This window comes from Syngnathoides biaculeatus, chromosome 12 (genome assembly GCF_019802595.1).
Source record: "Syngnathoides biaculeatus isolate LvHL_M chromosome 12, ASM1980259v1, whole genome shotgun sequence".
Lineage (NCBI taxonomy): Eukaryota > Metazoa > Chordata > Actinopteri > Syngnathiformes > Syngnathidae > Syngnathoides > Syngnathoides biaculeatus.
Window position 1 is genome coordinate 26,890,827 of NC_084651.1, and position 12,812 is coordinate 26,903,638.

Sequence of the window (12,812 nt, forward strand, 5' to 3'; positions counted from 1 at the left end):
CTAATCATTTCAAATGTATTATATGTCTTATTATATATTGCCTATAATTATACTTAAAACCATAAACATTCCACCAATATAGTTTAAATGGCATTTCAAATGCTTGCAAACATCTTGACTTTTACTGCACGCTTAAAATAATTGTTGTTAACCATGAACCCAAAGCACATTCTTTTAGTTTTAGGTTTTGCAATGGTGGCTTGCAGAGAGCATGTTGGCATTTTTTTGCTATGTCTGTCCAACGCTTATTTGTTCTCTTGCTTTCTTGTTTATCTTCTTTCGACTGCAGTGCTTGTCCTTTGTGTTTTATTGTACATGAAAGGGTTGGTCAGACACCCAGGCCTATTGGACAATTTAACCTTTATTCACTTCTCAAGGCCACAACAAGTAGTCAAAGAGCCTTCGGATTCACTCACCAATGATTGACACAAAATCTCCTGTAGCTGGTAAATCATAACGTGACAGTATTGTGGCACACATTCAAAGATTACTTTTTTAACTTGATAATTTGAAAAGCTCACGAGGATCTTTCTTAAATGGACCTTCTGGATTGTGGCTTTCTGCTACAGCACGTTTCCTTTCAGCAACTTGGCAATCATTCGATGAATTTGCGTAGTGCACTTTAGAGCTTTTGAGGGTTGTCTGGACTGCCTTGAAAGCACCAAGCCCCAGTAAATGTTTGTTGACATAACCAGAACCTTCTTGGACACAGGGAAATAGAAGTGGGTTACATGCTAAATACACACAACCACAACTATTTAGCAGATTGGTAGCCAATGACCGGTCTCATGACAATAATGTGGTTGAGCACCAGGTTCAGGTGATGGAGAAAATCCTGATCTGCAGAGATTAAAGCGGTGATGGTCAAGTGCAGACCTCTTTATCTACTAAGGAAATTAAGTGTTTTGTTAATGCAGGCTAGTTTTATCTCACCACAGGTCAACAAGATTACAGGTATGGCTTTGCTCTACTGCATGACTTCATCGATAAACACGAAACTACAGAGCCAGGTGCCTTATTTGTTGCAGCAGAAAATTTTAACAACAGTAATTTCACAACTGTTCCACAAACTATATACATAATGTAGATAGTATTTTGCCACAAAACAAACAAACATGTTTCCCCCACTTTATACACAATTGTGACTGTGGTTTTTCACAAATGGAGGATACGTTAAAAAAATATGCAAGCATGTGACTTTATAAATACAAAACCGGAGGTTCACCTGACGCTTGAATTCTTTCTTTGCAGCAATGTGACCCAGAAAAGATGATCACAGAGAGCAAGTTTCTTCAACTAGAGTCTTTACAGGAACTAATGAAGGTAATTATTATTAGTTTGAATTTAGCCTTGAACCCAATTTTTATTGTCCTTCTGACATCAAATTATCGTTTCTGCTTTATTGCTAAGTCTAATTTACTTCCTTTGATGGCCAATAATTGATTAAGGATTAAAGAATAACTACATCATATTCTATAGGCGTTGATATCGGTCACCCCCGATGACGAGACTTATGATGAAGAGGATGCTGCCTTTTGTTTAGAGATGTTACTGCGAATTGTCATGGAGAATCGGTAGGAGTTGCACCACAACAAAAGTCTCTTGTTTTGACATTTTCATGCACTAAAAATGCATTTCTTCTTGTAGAGACCGTGTGTCGTGTGTGTGGCAGACTGTGCGTGACCATCTCTGTCAGGTTTGTGTCCACACAAACGAGAGCTGTTTTTTGGTGGAAAGGGGTGTGGTGGGACTCCTTCGACTTGCCATCCGCTTGCTACGGCGAGAAGATATTAGTTCCCAGGTACAGCAGTCATTCTCTTCTAAGATTTACTTATCAGGCAGACAGTCAAATAAAGAGTCTTTTGAGGATAAGTGGTACAGAAAATGGATGGGTGGATGGATCCATAATGGGTAATCAATCATCTTAGTTATGCCTCTTCTTGGATGGAGCAAAGCATTTTGAAAATGGATTTTATGTATAAAATGACACGTGGCCACTGTGTATGTAATGTTCTTGGAAGAAAAATGGGATAAGCACTTCAATAGCATACAAGATCCCCCACAACTAACGCATTCACAAAAAACATTACGTGATTATACAACCTGTTCTACTGCCAACTCTGCTCTTTGCATAAATATTCCATTTGCCCTATTAATAACTTTGTAGTTGACTTTATAGGGTAATTGATGCCGTTTGAAACATTAGTAATTTTGACGTGTCAACATGAAGAATCCTTTGAAACGTTAATCACTACGACCATATTCCCAAACAACGATATTTTTAACTGAAAATTGTCAGCCAGTTGAGTAATGTTCTCCAAAAAGGACCTCACCCCTCTCACCCCCATCACCACACACACACAAAATCAATTTCTGGAATCCATGATTCGATTTTCAAATTCCCTGGTATGATTTACTTAGGTTTAATTGGCTATTGCAGTCATTTTGGGAAAATCTTGTCACATTGCTAATTTCAGTAAACCTTGTTAATATCTTTTGAAAACAATTAAGTACCATAATTTCTCATGTATAATGCGCACCCCCAAATCAGACTCCAAAAATCACGAAAACCCTTCTACATAAGGTTGAAGCCAGAGGTTGACATACATTGTGTAAAAACACACCTTTCATTGTTTCGTCTTACTGTCTGAAGTCAGTTAAATTAGACTGAACCTCTCCTGTTTACTTTCAGTCAGGATCACCAGAACAATTAGATTTTGTTAAATGCCACAATAATGACGTGGAATTTCTCAAGAGAATTTTATATTATTTTCTTCAAGGTCAAAAGTTTACATACAGTACATTTCCGTAGTATTGGACTTTGGACTGCATGACTTGGGTCAAACATTTTGGGTAGGCTTCTGACACTACTCTGGAAGAATCCTGGCCCATTCCACCTGACAGAACTGGTGTGTAACTGAGTCAGGTTTGTCGGTTGCCTTGCTTGCAAACGCCTTTTCATATCTGCCCACAAATTTCGATGAGATTCACATCAGGACTTTGTGATGGCCACTCCAATACTTTGTGGTCCTCTAGCCACTTTTTAACCATTTTGGCAGTATGCTTAGGATCATTATCCATCTGGAAGACCAATTTGCACCCACGTTTTCACCTTTTAGCTGATGTCTTGAGATGTTAGCACAATATCTTCATGTAATATTCTTATGAGGGCGGCACGGTGGAGCTTCTGTACAGATCCCCTCACAGTTCTGAGGGCCGGTGTTGAAATCCTGGCCCCGCTTCTGCGGAGTTTGTATGTTCTCCTCGCGCCTGCATGGGTTTTCTCTGAGCACTTTTGTTGCCTCCTACATTCCAGAAACATGCATTAATTGGACACACTAAATTGCCCCAAGGTGTGATTATGAATGTGACTATTCTCTGTCTCCATTTGCCCTGCAATTGCCTCACTACCAGTTCAGGGTGTACCCTGCCTCTTGCCCAATGACAGCTGGGATAAGCTTCAGAACTCCCACGACCCTTGTGAGGGAAAGTGGCTGAGAAAATGGATGGATGAATGTTCTTTCTTCATGATACGTTTCTTGAATGAAGAGCTCAAGGATCTGCTGCACCAAAACAGCCCCACAACCTGATGCTGCCACCTCCATGCTTCACCATTGATATGGTTTTCTTAGGTCTACAAGTTTCGCCCTTTTTCCTACAGATGTAACATTGGTCATTATGGCCAAACAGCTCCAATTTAGTTTCATCGGATCAAGGAGATGTCTCGAGAAGTTAAGATCCTTGTCTTGGTGTCATTTTGCAAACTTTAATTGGGCTTTTTTATGTTTCTTTAGGAGTAATGGCTTTATTCTTGGTGTCTTATTGTGGCATTTAACAAAAATAAATAATTTTGATGATGCTGTCTGACCTGAAACAGGAGAGCTTTAGTCAGATTTGACTTTAGTGAGATAGTGACCGTGACAAAAAATAAAATCCTTTTTGCACAGTGTCTGTAAAGTTCTGGCTTGAGCTGTATCCATAGTATGCACCATTGATTTCTTGCTACGCACGCATCCAAGTATTAGCCCTATTTTGTTTGTTTTTTCAAAGAAATTTTCAGCCCTTTGTGCATGCACTGATGTAAATCAGATGTTTTCAAATACTGTAATACTGTTACTGGACATGTTGTGGTTGGGTGCCATTTTGGCTATGTACTGCAATGATTGGGCAGGTACAAACTAATCGAGTGGTCCCCTTGGAGTCCACAGCATTGAATAGCGTGGAATTAGCATAATTTGTCATGTCTAATACTCTTCCGGCTCTAATGCGCACGCCCAAAAAACAAAACAAAACCCAAAAATCAGGAAAACCCTACCTAACCCTACCTATGCGTGATATGCACCATTGACTTGTTGATATCCATGCATCTAAGTCTTATCCATATTTTCTTGGGTTTTCCAATGAAATACCGTCTTCCCTCATTTCACGCGGGGTTATGTTCCAAAAATATCTGCATTCAGTGAAATCGGTGTAGTAGTTGATCTTTTTTTTTTTTTCTTCATTATGTATTTTTAGTTTTACAGGATTTTTCTTCATTTACAGTGCATGTTTTTGTCACGTCCAGTCGGAACGTGAGTAGGACCCAAATGCAGGACTCGGACGATGCAAGGTAGTTCGGGGAGAAACATTTATTATTTCGTGGTCGGGGATCGGGCAGGCAGTCAGATGCAACAGCGGTAGTTGGTATGTCGGGCGAAGAGAGCAGGTGAGCGGGCAGGCAGGAGTCGGTACACAGGAGAACGATCAAACCAGGCAGAAGTATCAAAGGAGTTAGGCTTATGGGGTTGGTCGGAGAACAGGCGAAGGTCGGTACACACAGGTTGTCAATCAGGGATACGAGAGTGCTGGAACGGGACATGAAGCTCAACCAACTGGCCCGGACCAGTCGTCATCGGGGTCATATAAATATGCCGGATAATCAGCCCGCATGAGGCCCAGGTGTGCGCCTCCCAATCAGCGCAACCGCACTGGCACCCGCACATCCCGGGCTGGAGCGGCAGGATCATGACAGTTTTTTTCATTTGCAGTATTTACAGTAACGGTAAATTACTGTGTTCTTGAATGGAACCAAAGATCAAAACCCGTTTTAGCCCAAAACATTTATTTGAGAAACAAATATATAAATGTCCTTCCATCCATTTTCTTCCAATTTATCCAGGACCAGGTAGAAAAAGAAAAGATAAAAGGAATAATGTGTTCGCTCCGAGAAACAACAAATTTAATTTTCATGAAGTCATAGCGACACACACATATTTTGCAGTTCCTCTGGCAGTGCATCTTCATCCTCGTGCAGTTCTGCAAAAGCATCTTTTTTTGAAGCCCTTAGTGTAGGTGTCTTTATGTGAGTGAAGATCATATAATGAAGAAAATAAGTATTTGAACACCCTGCTATATTGCAAGTTCACTTAGAAATCATGGAGGGGTCTGATATTTTCATCGTAGGTGCATGTCCACTGTGAGAGAGATAATCTAAAAAGAAAAATCGAGAAATCACAATGTATGATTTTTTTTAACTATTTATTTGTTATACAGCAGCAAATAAGAATTTGAACACCTGTCTATCAGCTAGAATTCTGCCCCTCAACCACCTGTTAGTCCACCTTTTAAAAGTCCACCTCCACTCCATGTATTATCCTGAATCAGATGCACCTGTGTGAGGTCATTAGCTGCAAAAAGACACCTGTCCACCCCATACAATCAGTAAGACTCAAACGTGTAACATGGCCAAGACCAAAGAGCTCTCTAAACACACCAGAGACAAAACTGTACAACTCCACACGGCTGGAAAGGGGTACGGAGAAATTCCCAAGCAGCTTGGTGAAAAAAGGTCCACTGTTGGAGCAATTATTAGAAAATGGAAGAAACTAAACATGATGGTCACTCTCAATCGGAGTGGAGCCCCATGCAAGATATCACCTTGTGGGGTCTCAATGATCCTTAGAAGGGTGAGGAATCAGCCCAGGACAACACGACAGGACTTGTTCAATGACCTGAAAAGAGCTGGGACCGCCGTTTTCAGGGTGAGTGTTGGTAATACACTAAGATGTCATGGTTTGAAATTATGCATGGCACGGAAGGTTCCCCTGCTTAAACCAGCACATGTCAAGGCCTGTCTTAAGTTTGCCAATGACTATTTGGATGATACAGAGGAGTCATGGGAGAAGGTTTTGTGGTCAGATGAGACCAAAATTGAACTTTTTGATCATAATTCCACTAACCGTGTTTGGAGGAAGACGAATGATGAGTTCCATCCCGAGAACACCATCCCTACTGTGAAGAATGGGGGTGATAGCATCATACTTTGGGGGTGTTTTTCTGCACATGGGACAGGGCGACTGCACTGTGTTAAAGTGAGGATGACCACAGCCATGAATTGTGTGATTTTGGGGAACAACCTCTTTCCCTCAGTCAGAGCATTGGAGATGGGTCGTGGCTGGGTCTTTCACCATGACAATGACCCGAAGCACACAGCCAGAAAAAAAAAAAGGAGTGGCTCCGTAAGAAGCATATCAAGGTTCTGGCATGGCCGAGCTAGTCTCCAGACCTAAACCCAATAAAAAAAAAATCTTTGGAGGTTGCTGAAACTCCGTGTTCCTCAGCGACAGGCCAGAAACCTGTCTGATCTAGAGAAGATCTGTGTGGAGGAGTGGGCAAAAATCCCTCCTGCAGTGTGTGCAAACCTGGGGAACAACTACAGGAAACATTTGACCTCTGTAATTGTAAACACCGGCTACTGTACCAAATATCAATATTGGTTTTCTCAGGTCTTCAAATACCTATTTGCAGCTGTATAACACAAATAAATCGTTAAAAAATCATACATTGGGATTTCTGAATTTTTCTTTTTCGATGATCTCTCTCACAGTGGACATGCACCTACAATGAAAAAGACCCCTCCATGATTTATAAGTGGGAGAACTTGCAATATAGCAGGGTTTTCAAATACTTATTTTCTTCACTGTAGTTATGCATAGTTGTTGGTGCTTTTTTTTTTCTCCTAGGCGGAATACGTATTGTCTTAAACAGACACCCCCTTTGATTATGTTTGAGAAGTATCATGAACAAACGTCACAGGGTCCCATTCTTGTGCAGCTCACTGAAGTCTAATGGGAATTGTCATTGTGGTTGTCCAGGGATCAACTGTTAGTCCATCATTCTTGTCCTTTTCAACACTTGTCCTCTCCTTCTTTCTCACTTTATGGCTTTGTCATCTGTGTCAGGTCTTTATCAGACAGGTGTTGGTAGTGGGCATCAATCAGGTCATTCGTGTCATCAGGAGTTATATCATTAAGTCACTAGCTTCCAATCAGCTTTAGAATCGTTTTTATAGTTCTGCTACTGGTCTATAAATCACTGAATGATTTAGGTCTTGAATACATGAAAGAAATTCCTCCGGAATATAAACCTAGTAGACCTGTGAGATTGACTGTCTCAGGTAAAATAGTAGTCCAAAGCAAACATGGCGAAGCAGAATTTAGCTATTAGGCTGCACACAAATGGAATAAGTTGCCAACAGAGGTAAGGTCCCCAAGTGTGAGTGTTTTTAAATCCAGGTTGAAAACTCTTCTTTTTTTTCTCATGCTTTTTAGAGTATTTCCAATTTTTAATCATATTTCTTGCACTGTACGTGGTTTTAATTGTACTTTTAAAATATAAATATTTTGTCATTTTTGTTATTATTCACTTTTAAATGTTTTGTCTTCCTTTTACTTGCCTAATACTTTTTATCATGTAAAGCACTGTGAGGCACCTCGTGTATGCAGGGATTTGAAGTTTCCGCGGATTCACGGAATTCCAAGTTTTTTGAGCTGAAAATGTAATTTATGTGAAACTTGTAGATTTGTTAAAAAAATGGGGGAGGGGGTTACAGCTTGACGCGGTGCGAGGCTGTGATCAAACCGGCTGCCCGCATCTATCGGCAACACTCACAGTGAAATTAGTCACAGCTGTGATAGCGGAAAACGACATTGCTACCTGTTTACGGCATTGTTATTGGTTTGCATTAAATTTGGTGTTTACAATGACAACATTCCGATTTCTGAAGCATTTTGGCGGTATTTCATCAGTATTTTCACTCTGATGTTAACATTTCTGAGAGAAGCATTTTGTTTACTACGGCATAGATAAAACATATAGACATATGTATGCATATGTTATCGAGCGTTCTGCACTTTTTACAGTATGGCGAAAGTCTTGGAACAAAAACATGAACACCGTGCCAGGGAAATTGCTAAAAACCATGGGGTAAAAAATTGTTTCAGATGGGCTTGGCTTGAAAAAAGTGTAACCATGCAGATAGGAATGAAAACAGAATCAACGTCTTACCGAACACATACAAAAAGTGGACGTTTCCGGGAAAGTGCTGTGCACTTATCCAGGAGCATTTCCAAACCAGGAAACACAAAGGTAAGTTGGACGTAAATTTCTCAAATATTTTATAATTTACAAATTTTAATGCAATTAGACCTATCTGCAGCACTGGCCCTGTAGATCCATTTTATCGAAAATTTTTCGTGCCCAAAGGGGGCTGCACTCACCTTTGAACAACCCCAAGGCAGACATTTTCAGTGTTTTTCCAAATTGGTCATTCTCATCCCTGTGTATGAAATGGGCTATACAAATAAATTTGCTTTGGTTTTGCTTATTAAACCCATCTACCCCAAGCTATTGATCCAGATTCACAGATGTACTGTATTTTATCTCTTTTTCTGTTCAGTTTCATAGAAGAAGCATCCATCCAACCATTTTCTGCTACTTAAATGATGTAATAACAGAATACACAGACATTCCTTGTGCCATAATTCCTCTGGGGCAATCTGGAGTCATTGTCTTTTAATCCTTCCAGGATTTCATTGTCTACCTGTTGGTTTCTCTATCTTGCACTTAACTGCAATGCCTTTGTGCGTCACATCTAGTTGCTATTATTGCTGTTACGCTCCGCAAACCTGACATGTTGAGAAGACATTAACAGATTACCCTACCCACATGATTTTCTAATCTGTACAGACATTAATTTCACCAATTGTTATTTTGAAGAGTTAAAATTCAGTTGTGGAAATTTGACAATGTTATTGAAGTTGTGAAAGTGAAATGCGTGACCAAATTTTCAAAATTCCAACTGAATTACAGGTTGAATACATTTAGATGACTCTTGTCTTTCCTACAAACCTCAAATAAAATGGCCTACGATTTGGGTTTGTTTTAAGTTACTTTGAAATGTTTTCCTGCAGGTAACCCTAATAACTTGTCTGCATTTATAGTTCATGATTGTGCTTCCATGCGATATCAAGGCCTCTTTTCTTATTTTTTTTTTTTTTTTACCTCACATGTAGGTGCTCCTTTCCCTGCGTCTCCTGCTTATGATGAAACCACATGTTTTGTCCCGGGTTAGTAGAGAGGTTGCTTATGGTCTTCATGAGCTGCTAAAGACTAATGCAGCCAATATCCATAGCACAGACCATTGGTACACGCTCTTTTCATTGCTTGAATGCATTGGTGCTGGAGTGAAACCTCCCGCCTCCTTTCAGTTTACCTCTGCCAGCACAGACATCGAAACAGGTGCAATATTTATTTGACTTAAGATGTCTTACAGATGTGTACATAGATATTAGCAGTTAATGTATTTTGATTTGATCAATTTTTATTCATGTTTTTCCTCATATAAATTGTACCTATTTTCCTCCAATTGTTCAAATTTTTCTTGCTGTTTATTTAATATATTTGGGTAAGACAGAAATATGTAATGACGAGAACATTTCTCTTTTATTTCCTGGTATTTTAACATCTGGATCTGATACATACAGAACTTAGAAGATACCACATATTTCATATTTTTCATTCGGGCAAAAAAAATTGGAATGTGACAAGTATTTTTGTTGAGTATGGATTTGCCTCCAGTCTACATTTATACCATTTACTGCTGTGATTGACTCAAAAACAACAGATTTGAATGTGAGAGAATGTTTGAGCTATTGCACAGGCATTGCCTATAGCCAAGCGATTGGAATTACCTGACAATCAAGAGGAAAACTAGAAGATTCAACTCACTCAACAAGATGTTTTTTTTTCCCCAAAAAAAATTTAATTACAAATTAATTTATGAATTCATTCACCTCTCCTGGAAGCTGTCAACTGAACGTGGTAAAGGGGTGTGTGTATCCCAATCTATCCATCCATTTTCCAAGCCGCTTGGACTACACTACACTCTCAGTGTCCCTATGGTCAAATTATTTTCAATTTCTAGGGGATACCATGACTCACGGCTGGGGCATCTGATTCGATTGCCTCCCGGATGCCTCCCTGGTGAGGTGTTCCGGGCATGTCCCACTGGAAAGTGACCCCAGGGGCGACCCAGGACACGCTGGAGAGACTATGTCTCTCGGATGAGATGGGAACGCCTCGGGATCCCCCCGGAAGAGCTGGAAGAAGTGGCTGGGGAAAGGGAAGTCTGGGTATCCCTGCTGAAGCTATTTCCCCTGCGACCTGACCCAGAAAGGTGGTAGAAAATGGATGGATGGGTGGATGGATGGAGGGATTTTGTCTGGGCCTGTTAACTGGCTTTGTTTTGAAACAATTCCTTTTTTTAAATAAAAATTTATAATTTTAATTCATTTTTTAAAATGTATTATTACTTTTGTCCGGCACAGAGGACAACTGGTTTGCACATCTCCCCCACAGTTCTGATGAGCTGGGTTCAAATCTCTGCCTCACCTATATTGTTTGCATATTCTTCCCATCCCTGTGTGGGTTTTCTCTGGGTGCTCAATTTTTTTCCCACTTCCCAAAAACATGCATAGTAGATCGATTGAAGTCTCTAAATTGCCCCTAGATAAGAATGTGAGTGTGAATTGTTTATATGTTCCCTGCTGTTGGGTTGCAGCCACTTCGGAGCATGCGCCACTTCTGGCCCAAACGTTTGCTGTGATAAGATGCCTGCGACCCGAGTGAGGATAAGCAGCATAGAAATTGTATGGATTACTCATCTGAGATTCAAACTATTTCTGTGATCATCGTGGGTTTTTGTTTCATTAACAGATCGGTACCTACACTTTTGCCAATGGGTCTATATTTTTTTAAGTTATCAACTTGCAAACTGTGCAACCACCAACCACTGTCCAGTTGGTGTTCCCTACCCCACCCCACTCACATTCAGACACACTCTCATCCAATCACAATTAGATACTTTCACTGCCTTGCAGACAGTTGGAGTCATGTTCACCTAACACAACTGCAAATTTGCTACTCACTCCATTGGCAAAACTGCCCACTTGTCCGACATTGATACTTGCCACAGAGAACCCAGAGTCAAATGAATGGGCGTGATGCAGGATTGGGCTTTGGAGTTGTTGCAGGCAGCCAGACCAGACTGCAGTGCTGTAATTCTTCAAAGAGTGTAGACTTTTATCTCCATAAATGTATTTCTACCTTTGTCGAGAAGAAACCTATCTCTATCAGAGTGGACTTGGTGCGTGAGAGTTAATTGTTGCAATAAACCCAAATTTGAAGGACTCGTAATATTGTGTTGTTTTGTCTGCAAACATTTGCAGCGAATAATATCCAATCAATTTTCAAAATGAAAGACATTGACACGCAAATTGCAATACAACACACATTATATAAATTGGTCGTTCTTTCCGTGTGGCCTAGTAACAAACGCCTCATGGCCTGGTACCCGTCCGCGAATCGGTGTTTGGGGACCACTGCTGTTGTGCGTTTATTTTACTCATTAAAGAAGAGACTAATGATAGTAACTCTCCAAGCAACTGAAAGAAGCTATTGGAAGCAAATGGCTTTTCACAAAGTATAACTAAAATGTATTTTTCATTGTGTACTATAGATACGTTGCATTACTTGGGTGGTCATTTGTTACGAATGATGCTGTTTAAATTGTGTATCACATCCAGATGGAAATACAGGAATAAAAATGAAAAAACACTGATCTCTTCTGATATTCATCTTTTGTCAAACAATCAATCAGTTATCCATGTGTGTTCAGGTGCTCAGTCAGACAGTGAGTTGCCATCCCGCCATCCAAGTGAAGTGAGTCTTGATCGTGGCTATACGTCAGACTCAGAGGTCTACACTGACCACAGCAAGAACCGAATCCCTCGCTCTACAACAGATTTGGATGTTGCAAGCAGTGGATGGCTGGTGGTCAGTACCCACCCATATTTTCACATGAGTTTTGGCATTCTCTGGAAACTTTTAACCAATACTTTTGTTTAGGTTGGAAAAGAGGATTTGGAAACCAGTAAGGCTCCTCCACTAAGCTCTAAATCTCAATTTAATCACCCCTTGGTCAACCAGTACAGTCTCACTGTGGGTCAGGACCTTGGCCAGCATGACACAAAGTCTCTCATCAAGTGTGTAGAAACACTGTCATTCATTGTCCGTGACGCTGCCCATGTCACACCAGACAACTTTGAGCTGTGTGTTAGAGCAATCCGAGTATTCGTGGAGGCAAGCCTCAATGGAGGTGAGTTACTCAAATGCACATAACGCAAAAGTTTCTTCGTGTGTAGTTAATTTCTACAAACCCAATTCCAATTAAGTTGGAATGTTAAACATAAATGAAAACAGAAAACAATGATTTGCAAATCATTTGAAAATCAAGTTTTCCTGAGCCCATACAGTGATAATCTTTACCCATTGTCAGTTTTTGATGCAGTGCCGCTTGAGAGATTGAAAGGTCACAGTCATTCAATGGTGATTTTCAGCCCCACCGCTTACATGGAGTGATTTCTCCAGATTCTCTGAAACATTTGATGATATTATTGACCACAGATGATGAAATCCCTAAATTCCTTGAAATT

At 40.3% G+C, this 12,812-nt stretch overlaps 1 protein-coding gene across 6 annotated transcripts in view; it reads left to right on the forward strand.

Annotated features, from left to right (window-relative positions):
- gbf1 (golgi brefeldin A resistant guanine nucleotide exchange factor 1) overlaps window positions 1–12,812 on the forward strand; it is a 151,501-nt gene that overhangs the window by 109,277 nt on the left and 29,412 nt on the right. For all 6 annotated transcript variants that reach the window (XM_061837919.1, XM_061837921.1, XM_061837920.1 and 3 more), the window contains 6 exons: window positions 1,252–1,323; window positions 1,480–1,574; window positions 1,648–1,801; window positions 9,333–9,558; window positions 11,996–12,153; window positions 12,226–12,475. In XM_061837919.1, the coding sequence (XP_061693903.1) occupies window positions 1,252–1,323; window positions 1,480–1,574; window positions 1,648–1,801; window positions 9,333–9,558; window positions 11,996–12,153; window positions 12,226–12,475 (955 nt within the window). The remainder of the gene's footprint in view (window positions 1–1,251; window positions 1,324–1,479; window positions 1,575–1,647; window positions 1,802–9,332; window positions 9,559–11,995; window positions 12,154–12,225; window positions 12,476–12,812) is intronic.